This window comes from Balaenoptera musculus, chromosome 17, assembly GCF_009873245.2.
Source record: "Balaenoptera musculus isolate JJ_BM4_2016_0621 chromosome 17, mBalMus1.pri.v3, whole genome shotgun sequence".
Classification (NCBI taxonomy): domain Eukaryota; kingdom Metazoa; phylum Chordata; class Mammalia; order Artiodactyla; family Balaenopteridae; genus Balaenoptera; species Balaenoptera musculus.
In genome coordinates, this window is record NC_045801.1 from 74425020 (window position 1) to 74446343 (window position 21324).

The 21324-nt window shown below is 39.4% G+C and overlaps 1 protein-coding gene across 1 annotated transcript in view; it reads left to right on the forward strand.

The window, feature by feature from the left end:
• TOX (thymocyte selection associated high mobility group box) overlaps positions 1 to 21324 on the forward strand; it is a 294840-nt gene that overhangs the window by 150568 nt on the left and 122948 nt on the right. Inside the window, exon 3 of the mRNA XM_036829797.1 lies at positions 11542 to 11784. Coding sequence (XP_036685692.1) covers positions 11542 to 11784 — 243 coding nt within the window. The remainder of the gene's footprint in view (positions 1 to 11541; positions 11785 to 21324) is intronic.

The following is a 21324-nucleotide window of genomic DNA, read 5'->3' on the forward strand; positions in this document are numbered from 1 at the left end:
TTTTTTTTCTATCACTCATAATAAACCTGTCACTAAAGAATGTCTAAAAAATAGGTATGATATTCAAGTTAAGAATAGCAGTATGTTGAATGATGTTATCTGTCCATGCCAACTCTACTTCCAAGACACTTTAAGATTGTTCCAAACAAACACTAAAATTTCATTATGCCAGTATGTCAAGTAGAAGCAATTTCGCCCATTTTTAGTATAAGAACACTGAGGCTTAGAAAAGCTGTTTTACCACCCACCCCTATATCTTCTGAGACCACCTTCTTGATATCCTCACCTGCCACCCAAACACCTTTAAAAAAGTGTCAAGTTTCCCTTTGCAGTTTCAGTTCCTTGGTTTTGGAGCAGACTTAGCTGGACTTCCCAGAAACACAGAGTTTCAGTTTCATCTTTATCCCATATTTTCTTTCTTTCTCCTGTGTTTTTTCTGATCTATGTTACTTCACAGTTTGGACATAAAAATTTCTAACTATAATCCTAATGATTTGAGAGTAATTGGTGGCTATCTTGGAAAATGCTCTCCATACATTCCTTCCTCTTTGTAAGTTATGATCATTGATCCTGTTGCAAGCAAAGTCAAACAAGTGACTTCTTGGATTTGGCATCAGATTTTTCAAATAGAACAGCCTGGTCTGAAACTCACGAGGGCTCTGAGGGTCATGATTTGAGACCAGTAATGAAGCCTTCCTTGGATGTGACTGGGCCTCCTAGCATTTCAGGAGAAATCCTGCATTCAAGAATAGCTAAGCCCATTGTGAGTAGTTATTTTCTGAACTCACAAACCAGAGTGGCCATGGAGGAGTGGGAGCTGGGGGACAGGGAACAGGATTGCAGGGACAGAGCAGGGCCAGCGCCCTGTACGGAATTTGCCTTCAGGGAAGCCTGAACTCACCTGTACTGTGAGCACTGAGGTGTTTATTTCTTATGCTCTGACTTCAGTTAAATGTCTTGCTTGCCAAGACGATGGTAAGTTTTAGTAGGAAGCTTCTGCTTGGCTGCAAGTTTAGGTTAGCGCTCCCCTGCCTCCATGGTAAAGAATGAAGTCGATCCATAATAATAACAGCTGTCAGTTGGCAGCTACCTGTGTCTGTAAGGAACTAAGCAAAGGCCTTGCACGCATTATCTCATTTAATCCTTACAACAATTCTTGGAGGCTGAAAATGATAGAGGGACTGGCCAAACATCAAAAAGATAGTACATATCCCAGGTAAGTTTCTTGCCCGGAAGGGCCTAACGCCCAAGTCAGACTCCATCCATGGGCAGCAAGGCCTCACTGTATTTTAGAACTTTAAGGTCAAAATGTTGATGTGCTAACCTCAGTCCTTGTTAGTATTCAGATAACTGCATGTGTTACTGTGTGTGGGAATACTCTGAAAAGCAGCAGGTTGAACCAAATGAAATTGCAGATATTTGACCATCTCTTCCCTACCAAAGCAGCAATTTCATATTTGTTCAGACACACATACAAGCTGTGCAGAGGTGAGGTGTTTATTTGCAGTCCCTGGCTTCTTTTATCCAAAGCGGTGATTCCTTCTTTCTCCTCTTTTCCAAACCTTTGCCACCATAGCTGTCCCCTTTTCCTCTGTATTTTCATTGCTTTTCTTATCTGGGTCCAGGACTCTTCCCCTTCTTGGCGCTTTTCCTTTTCTCCACCAAAAGGTAAACAAAGTATAGGAGGTCTTTCCATCAAAGACGTCGCACCGCTTCCGCTGCTTTCTCAGGGATCCTGCTCCTGGGTAACCAAAGGAGGAGGAATTCTATCTTCTTTAAACTCAGGAAATTATCTCCAATTGTTCATCTTTTTTTTTTCCTCGCCCCTATCTTCAGCTCCGCTTCAGCATAAGCTTTCTTGGTAGTGAAGACTGTAGGAAGCGAGATGGTCCTCAGATACCTAGGGATCCAATTGCAATTGCTTCCTGGTAAAAGATCCAAACAGTAGGAATTGCCTGTCAGAGTATGATGATCTTTCCTTTTTCTGGCCCTCTTGATTGAGGGAGGAGCCAGACCAAGAGCAGAGGCCATCTGTTTAGCTCCTCTGCTAATCTGGCTTTTTCATGAAGAATGTGGGTTTACATGTGCAACATTTACTGATTTCTGTACAACGGGAAAAAATGAAAAGAATGGCCATAAACACATGTAGTGTATATTTTAAAGTTTACATAAAAATATGTACATATAAAAATAGGCCAACACTGAATGCTTAATTCCATGCTGGCTGCCTATATATGATTTAGCAAAAAGAATCTGACCATAAGCAAAAATCAATTTAGCACAGGTTTCTTAAAAAAGAAAATTTTATTAAAGCTCAAAGGCCGTACATGCTTTAAAATAGTATATTAAAACTCAAATGCGTTGGGCTTCCCTGGTGGCGCAGTGGTTAAGAATCCGCCTGCCAATGCAGGGGACACGGGTTCGAGCCCTGGTCCAGGAAGATCCCACATGCTGCTGAGCAACTAAGCCCGTGCGCCACAACTACTGAGCCTGAGCTCTAGAGCCCGTGAGCCACAAATACTGAGCCTGCGTGTCACAACTACTGAAGCCCGTGCACCTAGAGCCCGTGCTCTGCAACAAGAGAAGCCACCGCAATGAGAAGCCTGCGTACAGCAATGAAGAGTAGCCCCCGCTCACCGCAGCTAGAGAAAGCCCGCGCGCAGCAACGAAGACCCAACGCAGCCAAAAATAAATAAATAAAATAAATTTTTTTAAAAAACCCAATGCATTTTATTCAATTATGAAATGTAAAATATTCTGTGTATTGATGCTATGGGTTTCCCCTCTGCTCAACTAGTTCTCTGAATACAAGCAAATCATTTAACCTCTTTACTCCTCATTTTTCGCATCTACAAAGTGGGAGCGTAGTCTCTGAGGTCTTCTCTCGACCGAGCATTCTATAATTTCATTTGAGCATAAATATAGAACTCTAGAACATTATCCTAAGAAAAAAATGCATAAGGTTATTCACCACAGTGAGGTTCATAACAGAGAAAAATTAGAAATACCCTAAATGTTTGGTAATAAGAAACTGGAATAAATTACAGAACATGCACACAATGATATAATATGTAGTCATTTAAACAAAATGTAATAGATGATATTTATTGACATGAAAAATATTCACATCCTTTTTAAGTGACCAGGTTAAATTCTATGATGGTATAATAATATAGCTTACATTTATTGATAGCTCTTATGAGCTAGTATATTACTCAAATTATTTACATTATCTCATTTATCTCAATTAATCCTGATATACCCTTAATGAACTGAATACTGTTATCAACCCTACTTTACAGATTTGGGAACTAAGGTTTAGAAGAATTAAGTAACTACACCTGCTAAGAGATGAGATGAGATTTGCATATAGTATTTCTAGCTCCAAAATCAGAGCTTTATGATCTAGCTTTTGTTATTAAAAACAAAACAAAAACCCAAAACAAGATAGCAAATATGGACTGAAAAGATTCTTGAAAGAATACACATGTTTTAATAGTGTAGGTGTTTTTTTTTTCCTGAGTGGTTGAATTTGAGTGATTTTTTTTCATGTATATTTTCTTCTTTTTGTCTCATTAACATGGATTATTTATAAAATAAACCCCCCAAAAATTGTAGAACTGAATCTCAGAACTCAATGTGAGAATTGAAGACATCTGGAAAACTAAAAAAGATGGACTGAATTTGTACATAAAATCTATGCTAAGCAATGAAATTGTAAATGTTTTAATTATCCCCTTTAAGCACTGAATACAGAATGATGACCTATTACCAGAACATCCTTGGGCCCCCACTAGGGTTTCAGAAGAAGCTTCCCCACTTTAATCTGCTCTCCCTAGTCATCGTCCATGTGTGGTTGTGGGTTGTGCTGGGGGGTAGGGGGGACACGTTATTTGTTTCCCAGAAACTTTTTTTTAAGAGTGGCCCTAGCAGCAGTCATGGCACACAGAAGAGCGCTGGACTTCCCTGACCTGCCCACCCCTGATCTGAGAGTGCTCGGCCCACTGCCCTAACACCCACAGATCCTCAAAGCTTCAGCCTGTTAACCCCATCTCAAGGTCAGACCTCTCCCCAACCCAGCCCCAGTGTCAGATATTCTCTGGGGCGGCCTCAAGCTAACCCTGTTTTCTGGTCTCATTGAGGCTTTGCACCCTGGTTTTTAATAATCCAATAAAAGCAAGTCCCAGTAGAGGCTCGCACTGGGCTCAGTACCCCACAGTTTCTTTTGATCAGTGGGCTCAATCTTGCCCTTGAAGTTTTCTTAGATATTGAAGACCTGACCTCCCTGTTGAACCTCCTTGCTGCCCTGTCTGGACTCGCTCGTTTGTCAGTTTTGTGGTCTTCCCTTCATCACCTACTGCATCTCAGCAGAAGTGTCTGATCTTCAGGTCCTGTTATCAGGGAAAATCTGCTTATAACAACCTCCCCACCCCCCATCATCCCAGCTTCAAATAATTCCTCTTTCATTTACACTCAAATGTCACTTAGTTTGACAATCGAACATGCTGTTTATTGGAAGCCTAAGTTTTTATATCTCTTCTAATTTACTTCCTTTATGACAAACTCTTATAGTTCTTTGTATCTCAAATCATACTTTGTGGGATGCCTTACACACAGTAGGTACACAACAAATGCTTGTATGACAAATGAAGCTCTCATTGCCTTTTACTTAATAAGGTTACAGAAACTAATGAGCACAAATAAAACAAATGTGGTACGTTCTACCCAAAATGCATCTTGATAACTGTTGCTTGAAAAATTAGTACATTGTGTGTTTTTAAATGAAGATGATTTATTGCTATTGTCTAACATGTAAAGAAAGACAAAAAAATTGTTTGCAGGATCATTGGCTTGAGCACATCAATGGCACTGTTGGACAATTCTTGCTGAGTGTTAAGATGATTTATGTAACAGACCAAAGCTTTCCACAGTAATACATTATAGTTTCAAGCTATCAACCCTTGTTCATGCAGAGACAAAAGAATCTGAAAAATACCTGCTTCTGAAGGTCTTCTCAAAAGCAATTGGAGATAATGTTGATGCTATTTAAATTCTTTCTAGGGAAATCACCATTACATCCAATATCAACTTCTGAAGACATACAGAGGAAGTTTATTATTTTTCTAATGAACTCAAATTTACTTTGCTTTTCATTCAGTTATTTAAATTATGCAACAAGAATTTTTAGTAATACAAGATGAAACATGTTTAAACATGGGCAATTTTCTATCCTGAACTTTCAGAAATTATGTTATAGATTAAAAATTAAGGCATTTCATATAAATTTGATGGCAGTGCTATTTATTTATCTTTCAGATAAAGATCTATATGAGAAACATATTTTACAGTGTTATAACCATAGCCATATTTTTAGTGTGTGCATGATTGCATGAAGCCATCACATAATTTAAAGATATGTACAAGATGATATCTTTTGAATTCTTCTGAGTTATAGGACCTCTTGTCACCAAAGATTGAATACTCTGTATAATGATTGCAATATGTGGACAAAGACCCACAAATACAAGGCCCTTCTGGTGGAGAAACTAGATTTTTAGAAGAGAAGAAAAGACAAAGTCCAGTAGAGATTTCCCATTATTTGTTCCCAGTCAGCATATATTAACACTCTATCTAAACAGTACAAAAACATAAATTCTCTGTAGTCAAAAGAAAAATCAGCCTAATTAACATCCCACCTCCAGATGTAATAATGTAGAATAAGAATAAAAAATAAGAACAGGCTGTAGTGAAAGGAAGTGTGGATTGCAGAAGGAGAAAATAATGTAAACAGGATACCCAGGGCATGGATTATGTAAAGCAAAAATGATGAAAAAGAAATGTGAGCATGTCATTAAACAGGCAGGGGAATGAGATCTTCCAGAAATCAGGTGAGACGTTTTCCTTCCTTTTTCACTGAATTGGGGATGCTGGGGGTGGTTGGACATAGGGAAGGACAATGGCTTTAGTCAAGAGGCTAGAAAGGTTCCCAAAAGATCAAACCAAAACAGATCGGAAGGATCTTCTGTTACTTTCCTAACCCAACTCTTGATTCTTGTCTCAAAAACAAACCATCTGATCAGCAATTTGACAGCAGTCTCCCAGGGAATATAGTTTTCCTTCGGACACAAGACAGTATGTTAGAAAGTATAGCTTTTGTTGCAAACTTAGACACTGAAAATTCTGCTTCACACATTCATTAGCCTTTTACCTGGGTCAGTAGGATGGAACTGTCAGGAACTGATCAGCCTGGGTGCCGGCCGGCAGCAGAGCTCTCTGAAGAATCAGAGTTGTGGCCCTCTGCACATGAGGTCCTTATTGTCTGAGCTCTTCAGCATCTTCGCCTATTCACCATTTCCCACTATCTTTTTATTCTTTAATTTCAAAACTGCAATTTAATCCCATTAAAATAAAAACAAAACCTATTTATGGGGAGCAATTAAATGAATACATTATGTATGAATAGGGCTACACTTTGCTTCAATATGAGGTCTGATCAATGGCAAATATACTGAAATTCCTTTATTACAATGTCTAAATCCTCTCCTATTTGCTCTATAGTTGTTTTCTCAGACATGACCCAATCCATGGCATATATAAACACATTTAACAATAACCATAGCTATGCCAAAGCTGCCATTTATCAAGAACTTTCTGTGTGGCAGACATATATTATTAGGCTTTTTACCTATCTTATGTTTTTGTTTTCATGCTCATAAGAACCCCATAAAGCAGGTTTTGAAACTGAGGCTCAAAGGAGAAACCTGTCCCAGAACCCACACTAATAAATGCTTCAAAGAGCCTGGAACAGCCCTGTCTGCTGGACTCCAGAGCCTCCAGTCTTTCCAGCATCTTCCATGGCCTTCTTATCAGTCACTGAGGAAGCATTATAAGTACGCTCAACCAGTCCAAGATCTGTCGCCCCATCAGAGAAAGATGTAGCACTTTGTAAGCTAAATATGCAAATGCCAATGGTAAGGTTTCAAGAAAATGACTTGAAATAGTCACTGGATCTATTATTTAGAACCATAAAAATAGTCTCTTGAGTATGATAATATTTTGAAATTACTACTTTAATGCTTCCAACAGTCCCCTTATGGCCTCTGAGAAGTTCATACATAGTCCAGCGTTAGCCAAGCCTCGTGAAAGCACAGCCCATTCTCCCCACGTATCATGACTCTTGGCTTCTGCTCCCTGGACACACAGGGACTCACAGAGCCTCCCACTCTAGAATAGAGCCGTATCCCAGCACCAGCAATAGAAGGAGAGTCTCCTGTGTCTAGGGCCAGTGAGTAACTTAGGATCAGAGAAAATCTGGTTGAGTAACAGTAATATAATTCTGAGGTCTGACTCATTTAGATCATGCAGACTAGCTATGGTTTAGAGCAAATCACTTTGCATGCTGCTTTGTTTCCAGTTTACCTTTCATTAACATGGTGAAGATCCAAGATAAAATTAAACATATTGTCTTGAATTTCATACCATTAACCCTAAGTACTTTCTCTTCATTTGTGTAGATGGTCACCATTGACTTTTATCATTTCTTGGGGAAGAGACAGCTGCTGAGAAGATTCTGATCTCTAGATTGGGAGGGGTAAAAGGCACTATAAAGGCTGATAAGGAAGATGATGCCTCCTTGAAAGTCCATACCTGCTCTTCTCCAGCATTGTAGCCTGGAACCCAGCCCCCCAGATTCTCAGAGGCCATGGATTGACTCCTTGGTGGTCTCTAACTCAGGCTAAAAAAAGTAGCCCTGTGTCTCATCGGGATATGCAAGGTCTTAGGAAGGATCAAATGATCTTTGGTCTCAGGAGAATTGGAGAATGAAAGTTTTTTTAATACCTGGCCTCACTGAGACTTGAAGGAGGAAAATAAGCCCGAATCAGAAAAGGACCCTGAATCAGTAGAAGGTGCAAGGAATGATTTTCACTGAAGCTTCTCTGACTGCTCAGTCCCTGGTCTCATCACCAATGTCCCTGTTTCTGTGCTCAGAACACCCTCTCATGCCCTCTCTGTCCACTTGTCTAGTGAGGCCCTTGCTGGTAGCCATCCCCAAGGGATCCTGATGCGGAAACAAGGCTTCCGCCAGGTCCTTAGCTAGCTGCAGTAGGCATTAGGTTCCAACAACTTCTGAGAGCCAGGGGGCCCCACACTCGCCCTTAGGAATCCTCTGGGACTTCTGGGTTACCACGGGATGGTGAGTGCAAACCACTTCAGGGGGACAGATCAACAGCCAGAGAGGGACACCAAACTACCCTACCCCAGCCTTTCTCAAGCTGTTTAAGCCTTTACATCTGTAACAGGATACAGTACTTTTGGCTTCCCAACATGCTGAGCAATCAGCGTTCCACACCGTGCTGTCACCTAGCCAGTGCCTTCTTGGGGATACAGGATATTTATTCAAGCCCATGGCGTAACAGGGGTATAGTCATAAACTTCATGCCTTTGGAGAGTCATCTTCACATTCATTCATTTCTTCTTGCATGCATTCATTCAGTGATTCGTTTGTTAATTCATTCAACAGACATTGAACACTGATTGTAACCAGGCAGCTTCATGGGGAATGAGGGAAAATACTGAATCATATGCGATTGTTACATCACGCCTGAAACTGCAGATTGCCTCTTAGTATATAACTTACTGTGGTTAAGTCAAACTTATTAGGTTTTAAGAAATCAAAATAAAGATGTCATGCCATGGAAGTCAGTGTTGAAGAATTAGCTAAATCATTTCCAAATTTAAAAAATAATTAGTAATTAGTCTGGCATTGAAGTTTTTGTGAGTTCTGTGACATTTTGACATTTATACAATTACCGTGATACTTTTATATGGCATCGATTACATTGTAATAGGTTCCTGGCAAATAACCATCTCATGACTTCTAATGTGAAGAATAGAAACTACTAAGTAACCTTTTGTTGTTAAAATTCTTGATCCACATAACTACCCATTACCAGTTAAGTTGTGGAATCTGTGGTTTTGGTATGTAAGTGCACGGATTAAATAACATTAATGTGTAATTACGTGAAAATAAACCATGTAGCTTAGTTAAATTGCAGTACAATTGTTATCACTGGACGTAAAGCGATACCAATTAAAACTTCCTTTAAAACACCGCAAATTAAGATTTAACTACTGGAGAAATTCTAGAATGTAAATTTATAGTACACCATAGGTAGACTATCCCTGGGTATTTTCAGAGGTTTAATGGCATTTATAAAGTTAAAAACATCTTTTTCCTTTATGGCTGGCATTAATTGTATCTTATTCAGGAAGGTTTCAAACTGATGTCAGTTAACTTCTTAAAAGATATGTATCAACAAGTTCAGCCTTTGAAATGTTGACAGAAAGACAAATTATGAATACTTGTGCTCTTATGGGGTAAATATTTGATTTTAATGGGATGGGCATTGGGGTGGAATTTGGGACGAGGAAAAAACCTGATACTAATGCTAATACTAATTCTTAAATTGTGAAATTTTATTGATCAAAAACAGTTGAGTATTGGCAACTTTGTATCATTCAACTTAATAAAATAATAGCAATTAAACTAGTTATGGAAGTGTTAGAAATAAAAACGCCTTCCTCCTTCATATATCCAGCCCTCAAATGTACTGAGTTGATTGCTTACCAGCTAAGTGAAAGTTATTTAACTTCAAACTCTCAATTTTCTCTTCAGGAAAACAGGGTAATAATAGCTACACAAAGGATTATTGTAAGGACTAAATGAAGACAGCATAGTCAAAGGACTCAATACAGCGCTTTCTACGAAGCCAGCATTAATAAGTGTGCTTCCTCTCCCTCCCACCCTCCACCATTTTGCATCTTTTATGCTTCTTATGTGAATACTTGTACCAGGGGCTGATGGTTTAGATCTACAGATTAAAGGTCTAAAATATATTAGGCAAGTGAGAATTTAATCAAACTTGCTGTTTTGACATAGGGCACTAGTATATTTTTCAGACAAGAGGGAGATAACTATAAACAGGAAAATTTGATAACTTATGATTGAACTTTTAGTGCTGGTGATTTTTTCTTTTAACAGAACTTTAGATACTTAAGAAAAATTGTCTGCAGAGATGAATTAAATCTTTCCTTCATACGCCCCCAGTCTGTAACCCACACGTGCTTCTACGTGACCACGTCTCAATGCCAGACGTTCCAATTAGCTCCTCATTTAATCGTGTCTCCTGACAAAACCTAAACAAATATATCAAAACTTGTACAACATTTAGCAAGTGCAAGTTGAAGGTTTTCTTTCTGTTAGACAAACAGACGTCATCTGGAAAAAAATAACCCCAGGCACTTGGAAGCAGGAGCACGAAGCTGATTGGCTGAACACCCCATGAATACCGTGCACTCCTTTCTTTGGCTCCTACCCTCTGCCTGCTCATTTCCAATCTCGCACACTCCAGCAGGCGTGCTGCTGCCAGACAAGCGAGTCCTTGCTACCCCTGTGCTCAGACGCTAGGAAGACTCGCGTACTTTGAAAGATAGGCTTGCAAGAGTGATCTGGACCCGCTCTGTTTCCTTCGTATTATGGCACCTGCTCTCTAAAGACTGCTAAATATTGCTGTGTTTTGATATGAATTGGTAACAATATTTTATTATTCAGTTCCTCCTTATATATGTTCCATGTTTACCACATTCCATTTGTAAGCAGGAGTGTCCTCACATACTCTTGCTTTCCGTCTTTGCTCCCTCCCTTCCTGTTTTATCTAAAAGCTACTTTCTAAAAGAAAAAGCCCCACGTATGTTGTTATTTATTTTACTGATTGACTTTTATTCCTAACTTAGTATTATAATGATATTTGTGTAATTTTGTCTTTCAAAATTGGCCGAACTGCATTTAAATGATTACAAAACTATTTACTGTCTTCTAGGGGTAGATCAAATAAATGTGACTAGTCAGAAATCAAGAAAGCCATCTTCATTTTTATTTTGATGGCATAATCTTCATGATAAAAATAGCTTTTAATGGCATTATCTTCATATATGACACTTTCTCTGAAGTCACACTTATGCAACATGGTTTAGCTACTACTTTACCAGATTTTTTTCTTTGTCAGTTGTGAGCATGTAGCTCTTCAAAACCCAAAAGCAATTGCCTCAGAACTTCTGGAATTCATTTTATTACATCTCATGATCTGAGCAGTAGGGAGCCCTATGAAACATGTTTGATCAAATATTAATTTTATAAATTGCCTTTCTTTCCCCACAATTCCCATGAAAAAAGGTATTCAGCTAGATTAAAACTCTGGAGCATTTTAATGGGACCTTTGAAATCTGTTTGAGTTCAGCTTCTTGGAACAATAAAACTGCTTAATGGCGGCACTCTTTATACGAGAAGTGGCTATGCCTTTGAGGAGATTTTCTTCCATGCATGATAGAGAAATTGCAGCAGGATAATCTGAGTGTTTGCAGTGTCTTTGCCAAATCCTTAATGATGCTTGTAATAATATCTGAAAGGGTCATGTGTGTTTGTTCACCATGATGAAAAGAAGGGGATGATAATTTGCATCAATATCACCGTTGTCTTTTCAGTCCTACCCTGGTCCAAGCCTGGAAAGCGAAGACTTTAACATTCCACCCATCACTCCTCCTTCCCTCCCCGACCACTCGCTGGTGCACCTGAATGAGGTCGAACCTGGTTACCACTCTCTGTGTCACCCAATGAACCATAATGGCCTGCTACCGTTTCATCCACAAAACATGGACCTACCTGAAATCACCGTCTCCAATATGCTGGGCCAGGACGGAGCACTGCTTCCCAACTCCATTTCTGTGGTAAGGGTCTGCTTACTGGTTGGTGGTGGGGAGCAGGGGACACCGCGAGGACGAGGTCTAAATTAATGCGAGAAGCTTTCAATCATCGTAACGTGGCTTTCTGAAACTAGAATGGTTTTTAGCTATGAAATCCTAAATCCATAAATCCTGCAAAATCCTAAAGCAATTTTCCATTTTACATTTAAGCCAAGGCAAAATCAATTAATTACATGTTTGATCACTCATATTTATAACCCAAAGTCCTAAATACTATTTGACACTGAATGTGTGGTCATATGGTCAAAATGTCTTGCTAGCTTTTAGATAAAAAGTTATCATAAAGGTGCCACATCTCATCTAGTGCAGGATTCTTCAACACAAGCAAGATCCCCACTTCTTCTAGGAACTGCTGTGAAAGTTGGTTGCTCCCCTATTTTCCGCTCTCAAATTCCACCGATTTATATAATAGGAAAGCAAGAAAACATTTTTCATCTTTATTTTGAAGGTATAATTTGAGTGATCAGAATTTATCTCTACTAAAGTGTTTCTCTCTCTTGGACTTTGTCACTTTGAATCTTCTCACGTTCTACACTTCTCAAATTTAGTGAGACTATGTATCACCCAGAAGACTAGCAAAAATTTAATGCCCAGCCCCTACCCAGGAAGTCCAAGAGTCTGTATTTTTAACAAGTATCCCATGCTTGAGAAATACTGACATCATAAAATCTTTCCTTGTGATTTTTATGTCATCTAAAACCTTAATAATTTCTCTGTCTATATCACAAGAAGTAGAGAATATTGTCAGTAGTATATGGCCAAGGGCAGAGCTTTCTGCCATGTAATGAAACTCTCTCTCAGGTTAACATTGACTTCTAATGAGCGTTCCTTGGTTTGCGTTGTTCAGTCACTTAACAGTCCAACCGTCTCTGTTGTCATGTTTGTAAGTCACTGAACAGTTCTGTCACATTCACGATGAACAACTCGATTAACTTGCTCATCTTAGGTTGCTTCTGATGGGAAAGCGTTTCATGTTATCACTTACCTAAATCATTTGGTGATGTATCTCTAACTTGAGTGACTTCACAAGAAGGTTTTTCTGTTAATCGTGAACATAAAGGGGGGAAAAAGGAGAGTGGAAAGCGATCCCACAGTAGTTTTGGGGGAATGAAGCCCTGAGCCTAATGTCACAGGCCGTGGTAGGGTATAGAATCCTCCTCAGAAGTGGCAGCTAGCTGGGTGGACAAGAGGGGAGGGCTTGTTCCCAGCACCAGCAGGAGCAAAACACTCGACACTGTTGTCCCGGGTTGTAGATGATACTCCACCTGTATAGATTTATCCTGAGAGTATTAACCGTGACTTCCTAAAATGGAAGGTGGATTTTTTAGAAGACATGCTAAGTGTGTAAATCTGATTAATGTTGTACTTCAAAGTAGTGACCTTGAAAACTCACGTGCCTATTCCTCTTTGGGGCTAAGCCTTCAGACCCAGTTCATGAGCCAATAAGGCATCCATGTCGTGCTTTATAGGCTTCCCTGTTCACTGAGAAGGAGAGGAAGGACGAACACAGCACATAAAATACCAGTTTTGTCCTCTATGCTTCTTCCTCATGTGCTAATGAAGTTGGGCCATAGGAGGATAATGAGATACTCAGTTATATAGTTTTAGTCTCAAAACCCTTTTTCTTTTATATAATTTGCCTTCTTAGCACTCCAGGACCCTCCCAATTCACCATTCACTCTTTAAGAGATGCTTGTGCAACCTGAGTATACATGCATCTGGAATTTTCCCAGTTTTGCCGCCCTTGCTAAGTCACTCCACCCTCAGATGATGTGCTCAGGACTGGATCTAGCCGCGGCTGTGTAGCACACTTTCTAGGCCCTTCCTCTACTACGCTTCCCTCTTTCCTTGTCAGGAGCCTCTGCTCATCCTAATTCTTTATGCTCCTCTCCACCCAACCCACTGTCAGAAACCGGACTTCGGTATTTTCCCATCAACATGGTATTTCCCTTGGAACTTTTCACACTTTACAAGGCAGAGGGTCCCTGTTCAGCCTAAACTAAGCGAGTGAAGCTCTAGTTTGCCATTCCAGTTCTTGGCAAGGTGAGTCTATCTGGGTTTTTCATAGGATGGTGAGACTTCCCAGTACCTCCAAACAGTATTCTGGGGTGGACATCTAGTTTGCCTCTCACAGTACTGGTCCTAGCATTTTATGCTGTAAGTAAAAAGCTGCTCCAACAAATTAAGTTTTGGCGAGACTTTGAATAGGCTTCAGCACTGTCCAATAGAACTCTCTGTGATGATGGCTTTTCTGTTATGCATGCTGTCCAGTAGCAATAGTCATTGGCTATTGATCACTTTAAATGTGGCTAGCGTGACTGAAGGACTGATTTTTATTTTATTATGTTTTAATTACATTTAAGATAGCAACATGTACCTAGTGGCTACTATCCTGGACAGCATAGGTCCAGTTAATTATGTTGATTTAACATTAAATCTACAGGAAACCCATTTTTTAAGCCAGCGTGGTCTTGAAGAAAGTAGATTTGGAGATGAAATTTGTTTTAAGAGTCCTTTTTCAAGGCTTGAATCTCTGACTGGATTGCAAGAGCCAGAGTTTGATAATATTGCAAAGTTGCAATAGAAATCTATAAAGTTGGAAAGGCCGACTTTACTGGAGTCTACTAATTCCTTTGAGAAACAAGGGGCATCTCCAATCTTATTTTGAGCTATCCTGTGTTTAGAATGCCACTCATCAGTGTGTACATTTTAAATGCCTTCTGTGCTCTAAATGTTTGAAAGGGCTCAAATGATTGATAAAATATGGTCACTGTCCTTCAGGAGCTTGTAAACTACAGAAAAAACGTAACTAAGTATGAAACAGTTTGAGTGAAACATCAAGCAATTAGAGACAGGAGAAGGGCTAAACACAATTTTACTGTCCGTAAACCCAGTAGGAATCCTGGTTGGAAGAGATTATAGTCATCTGGTTTGGGTAATTTATAAAACTTAGTGGAAAAGGTAGGACGGCAGTCAGGTCTTAAAAGATGGTTTCGATTTAGACAAACAGAAAGGAAAGAAAAGGCATCTAGGAGAGAGAGCATTTGAAAAGCAGGTTGGATATTTTAAGTTAGGACATTTGACAAAAGGTTTCAAAAATCACTCTAAGGACTGTGGGCTTGATATGATGGAGTCTAAGAAACCACTGGCTGTTTTCACTCAAGGCAAAAGCATTATGAAACCAGTGTCATAGGAAAATCCTCTGGCATCTCTCTGGAGGGATTGCAGTGGCAAGAAACTGGAGTTGTGTAAAGTCTGAGGAGCCCTCTGTTGTTGTAACTCAGGCAAGGAGTGTGGAGACACACAGGGTGGTGACAGTGAGGACAGAAATACGAGCTCTTAAGTTGTTTGCACATCATTCTCAATTCAATGGATCTAAAGATGAACAACCCTTCATATTGCCATATTTTATATTTAAAAAGGGCTAAGGATTATTTTCTTTGAAGTAACGTTAGGTCTATAAGGTACTTTTTTCATGTGTCTTTGTAAAAACTGACCAAAACTCTTTCCCAGCAACTTTGCTCATGTATAATGTGATCACAAAATTTAACCAGATGATTAATTGGTTTATCAGTTGTTGACATATATATACTTTTTTTAATAAATTTATTTATTTTTTATTTATTTATTACTTCTGGCTGCGTTGGGTCTTCCTTGCTGTGCACGGGCTTTTCTCTAATTGCGGCGAGCGGGGGCTACTCTTCGTTGCGGTGCGCGGGCTTCTCATTGCGGTGGCTTCTCTTGTTGTGGAGCACGGGCTCTAGGCACGCGGGCTTCAGTAGTTGTGGCTCGCGGGCTCTAGAGCGCCGGCTCAGTAGTTGTGGCGCGTGGGCTTAGTTGCTCCGCGGCATGTGGGATATTCCTGGACCAGGGCTCGAACCCGTGTCCCCTGCACTGACAGGCAGATTCTTAACCACTGAGCCACCAGGGAAGCCCCTATATTTATGATATATGTATGAAATGGAATAGTGCACAATTTAGGTTATCAATGTTCATATAGACGAGGAAATAATGGCTACAGAATCAGGAAGTAAAAGCTTCCCACCTAGAAATTACAGGGCTCTTTCTGATAACTCCTTTCAAGGTCACCTACAGTTTGGGAACAACTAATAAAAGCTAACACTTGTGGATTCTAAATAATGAACTTGCTGTAGATTTTAAAATCTTGTAAGTATAAGCCCCCTAGGTAGATTTATGTGTAGGATCAACTGTCATCAGTTTTATTTTCCAGAAGCTCTTCAGTGTTACTAAAGCTGAGCCTTTTGCTGTCAGTAGGGTGCTCAGATCTTTGTGTTAGTATTTTCACATGATGGAGTTTTAGAATCTGAATGGATCAAAGAGGTGAACATATTTTTATTCTCATTTAGATATTGTATATATTTTAGAGGTTATTGTAATGTTTAACATACATGCATTATTATATGTTATATATGTTGCTGTCTTGTATAATATATAATCTTTTCTGAAAATTTATTTTAAATTTAAATTTTCTTATATCTGCCTGTTTCTTATCCCCACTGGCAACATAAGTGATACAGTTTTACTGATTATAAACATTACCAACAAATTTCTAATATATTAGATGTAAAAAAATTTAGTCCGTAATTAGAAATCAATATCTGAGTGAGTATTATTATCCCAATATTGCAAATGAAAAATGGAGATTCAGGGTACTTAAGAGACTTGCTCAGTGGCTCAACCAGTGAATACCCCAGCTTCCTTACCTGATAAACAAGGATAATGGTCGTCCTTACCTCATGGAGTGAAATGAATATTTAAGAATTGCTTAGACCATTGGTTGGCACATAGGAAGCATTATTATATAAGTTTGCTAAATAAAATATGAAAAGCAAGACTGTATATGTATAACTCCTTTGGAGAAGTTAAAAGGCACGAGAGAAGATCTTCCAAAAGAGCTATTTATACTTAAATCCTTAATCTTCTTCACATCTGTCCAAAAAAAATAAATAAAAGGCAATAAGCTTGCTAGTCACCAAAGAAGTCTTTACCTTCTACTGAGTGTCCTTATACATCATTTTGATTAAAACTGACATCTTTGGACCACAACTACCACAGTTCAAATCCCGGCACAGACCTATACCAGCTGCATGACATTGAGCAACTTACATAACCTTTATGTGCCTCAGTTTCCCTACCTCTAAAATAGGTATAATAAGACACTTAATCCCATACTGTTGTAGCATTAACGTAGTTAATATCTGTAAAGTAGTGCCTGTCACACAGTAGGTGCTAGATATATTCAGTGGGAATCCCTTTCTGATAAAAAGGTCACCAGGGTAGAAAATCTAGATTGCCTTCTGAAACTTGCCATAAACATATACAGGGGTGAAACATACATAGGGTGACAGTTTTCCCTTCCCAAATTTCCCACCGCTTCCTTTTTGTATATTCTTGCCTGTGCCATTTTATGTGTTAGTAGTCAGTCAGGACTCCTGCAAAAAGTAAGATTTCTGGCACTTGAAAAAAGATTCCATTGTCTTAAAGTCCATATTTTCCAAAACCAGGCTATAAAACAGTGTAGAATTTCTATTAGTATATACTGTTGAACAAGTGCCAACTAGTTCTGATTCTCTAGGTCCAAGTTAAACAGCCACTCATGACCCAATATGCAAGAGTTCCATTTTTCTCAAAATTCCTGAGTTATTTTGATAGTGGATAATCGACCGCCTGTGCTTTTCCAAGAGTGGAATCTGGTTAGAAGAGCACTGGAATGAGAGTGTGGAAGGCCAGGCCCTGCCTGGGATAAGTTTGTTAACCACGGGCAATTCGCTGCACCCTGTCTGTAACCAGAGGGGTTGGACTAGATCAGGCGGAGCCAGGGGAAGCCAGGAACCAGCCAGAAAGGTGTTGCTCTTATTCATCTCACTTGTTCACATTTATTGTAAAAATTCCCTTGAACATAGGGTTCTGCCCCCAAAGAAGACGGAAAACCACAAGACTAGTTGATCTCTGAGGTCCTTTCCAGGGCTGGCATTTTCCTATGATTCATTCTCTATCGACCACACAACTATGATCCCAGAGTCACGACTCACTCAACTTGTCACTTTAGTTACTTAGTCATTTTTCCCACCATCACTTGGACTAGATTCTCAGTGTTTTACCTGTCCCCCCACCCCAAAACCTAATCGGTTATTAAGATATTTGAACCTATTGGACAGAACATTTCTTTTGAGTGGAAAATATTATTCTGCCATTAAGAAGAAAGTGATGTTGTTTTCATGTTGTTAAAAAGAAACTACAGAGCTATTTTGGGAGAAGGGTAAAATAAGAAAATGTCCATATTAAGTATTCATGGTTTAAGAAAAATCTTTTGATTCGTACAAACTGAAATCAAGAGCCTCTCCTTTTTCTCTCCACCCTGGCACATTCACTGCTGGGTTTCACCATGGACTGGTAAAAGGCAAAATGCAACCTTGTATAAAGTCATCCAAGGCTCCTGCCTGGCCGATATATGTGGCAATCGCTTGTTCTTTGTGCAGGCAACAGAAGCTCTTTCATACAAAGAAAAACCGTGCAAAGTTTTAGAATGGCCTCACAGAAAGGATTCATTTAGAACCTGGGCTTTTTGTAGAGTGTGGTTCCTAATGACACAGTATAGAAAATTTACAATGAAAAAAGCAACAAAGGAGATTTCAATTTCTTTGAATGCTTCAAATTTCCAGTTCTGGAGTTTAAAATGGAAAAAGATGTTAAAAGGCAATAAAATTGGGGGGTTTATTTCCCGAATGCCTTAGTTTTTCCAGGCAACAAAAGCAAGCATAATGTATATACTCAGATTTATTGTCGTTTGAAGCTTTCAGTCATGGCACACTTGGCATTCAAAGGCCACTGTACAACTGTTTTGACAACCATCACTTCGGTAGGTACTGCGCAGGACACACGGAACTGAAGCAGGAGTGTTTCTCTGGGTCTGTAGGGAGTGCTGTACATCAAGGAAGTCAGATGTATTAGAGCAGCATGAATTGCTAATATGTCGCCATGATGGAAAGGACCACTGGCATATTGAATAATGTAGCTTTCAAAGCCAGGCAGAAAATGTGATTACACACAATTTGATTGCTGTTTTTTAAATAAATATTTTCAAAATCTGGAGATATCTTATTTCATGTAATGCATAAAGTCTGTAACAGTGGACTAGAGCGAAGTATCTTTTGGGACACGAAGGAGCTGATGATGTCAGCCCCACTCAGATATGAAATAATGGAAGCATTAGCTTCAAATGGAATGGATGTCACCCGGGTTTGTTTCTTTCTTTAAAAAATAGGGGGAGAAAAGCAATAAAAAGAAATGATTTTGCCCACTTTGACAGAAGAAAAAAGACGAAGAATAATTAATTAGAATTATACCATAATTCATTAAATGTTTAGCAGTTACAGCCATTTTTTTCACAAATTATCCTTTTTTGAATATTGCAGCAGTTGAGAGCAATGTATTAAACCACTGTAATACTGTGAAAAAATGGGCTGGTTTTTTGTTCTTATTTTTTACCATATATAATAAAAGTGTGTGGTTTGGGTTTTTTTTTTTTTAATGTCAGATTCCTAATAAGGCTAAAAATAAGCGTTGGTGGTGGTTAGTTGTTAAGCTCTACTTAAGCCCTTTCTTTGCTCAAAACAGACTACTTTGAATGTAGTACTGATAAGTAGTTCACTGGACTCAGTATGCTAATGGTTTGGGACTATCTTTTAGTGCTATAATAAAATATTGTTTCAAACTAGAGCTCTTCTTAATAGTGTTCAGGGAAGGAGTCAATTTAAAAATAACACTTTTCCTTTCTTATGCCAAGTACAAAAACTCAAGATTCACTTTGTATATAGGGCTTGCTGTACTTTTTCTTCACCCCTAGTGTTCATGTGGATCAGTGCCTCGCCCATGTGCGGAAGAAATTAAAAAGCTATAAGACCAGTTATATAATATACTGTAAGCAAACTTGGGGAGTTATTCAATCCAGTCTCTTAATTCCAGACAGAAGTAAACCTAAACCAGTTAAGATACGTAGTTTTCTATCTAAGAGCCAAGATTCCACAACTTTCCTTGGTAGTCTGTTTGTGTTTAATTAACCTTGTAATGTTAAGTTAAATTGCAGTAAGAGATTTAGATTCCTTCCAGGAAGTTCCTTATTAAAGTTAAACTCAAGTATCTTACTGCACTTTCACTCTACTGTGTCTGCTTCAGACATCTGAATGCTTGAAGAACAGTTGATTTCAAGTATTTTGACATTATTAAGTCAGTCCTGCAGTTGTGTTTTACCTGGCCCAAATAACCCCAATTCCTTTAACCTTTCCTCAGAGGTCATATTTTTCAACTTTTACATCAAATTAACTTCTTTTTTTTTTTTTAATTTGTGATTTTAAGGAATGCCGACCACAATGGGAGGCAGAGCTCCAGACATTGCCTGAGGTTGCAGATTAATTTCTGAATTTTTCAAATACTTCTGTGTCCCCACATGGACATTTTATGGTAGTCTCTTTAATAGCATCATCGATTGCTGACCTATTTGATTTTTGAACCATCGATCACTCGCACAGCATGTGTCCCTTACTGTATTGGTATCTAGCCAGCAATTCCCCATCTTGTTTCTGTGTAACTCATTTCTCATCCTAAAGGCAAACATCTGGGAAGGACATCATGGTGTTACTCTTCAAGGCATCTTTTTTTTCTGGCTGGGTATCCATTATTTAAATAGCACTTGGCAAACAAAGAGAAGGAAGAAAAATATAGTTATGTGCTCCTAATTGTCCTTGGACAATTCGGTGCTAAGTAGGCCCATAAGCAAGACTCCCCAGGTCCTGGCAATGAAGTTTCAGTCACTAGCTGCACCCTCCAATTGTTAATAAAATATTTCCTAAAGTGTTGAGGGGGAATTGGGGAAAAGCAACACAGAGCCTAGATGAAAAAGAGGTGGGAGTGAGAAGAATAAACAGCAAGTGAGAACGGAAGCCCGTTCAGGAGAGAAATCGTGTACCTGAAGGCTCCGTGGCATGTGTGCTTCCTGGGTGCGGCCCTCCCGCCCGGCCCTTCCCCCGTCCACGAGCGTTGTCTGCGTCTCCTCCTAATTTCGGGTCCGAGGAGTGTTCCACCCTCACCCCTCTACCCTAAGTAAGAATGACAGCACTTCATGGATCAAGCCTGGACCATAAGTCAGGCCCTGAGCTGAGCGCGGCACGCGTGTCCTTCCGGCTCTGGCCTTCCCTCCCTGCCCTTCGCTTAGCACTCAGGCCGTGCCCCACACCCCACCCCCGGCGGAGGGGAAAAGTTCTGCTGCTCTCCCTCTGCCTGGCAAGCTCTTTGCAGAAAAGAGGACCTAGACACGCTGAGAGCTCACTTGGTTTCACTGTCCAGACTTCCATGTGGAAATCATTAATAACGATATTATAAGTAGTGCTCGGCACATAGTAGGACCTTGATAACTATTTCTGATCCAATAAATGAACTCCTTTGTCCCCAGTGGAACCCTTAAAATTTTCCCCAGACAAGTACAGG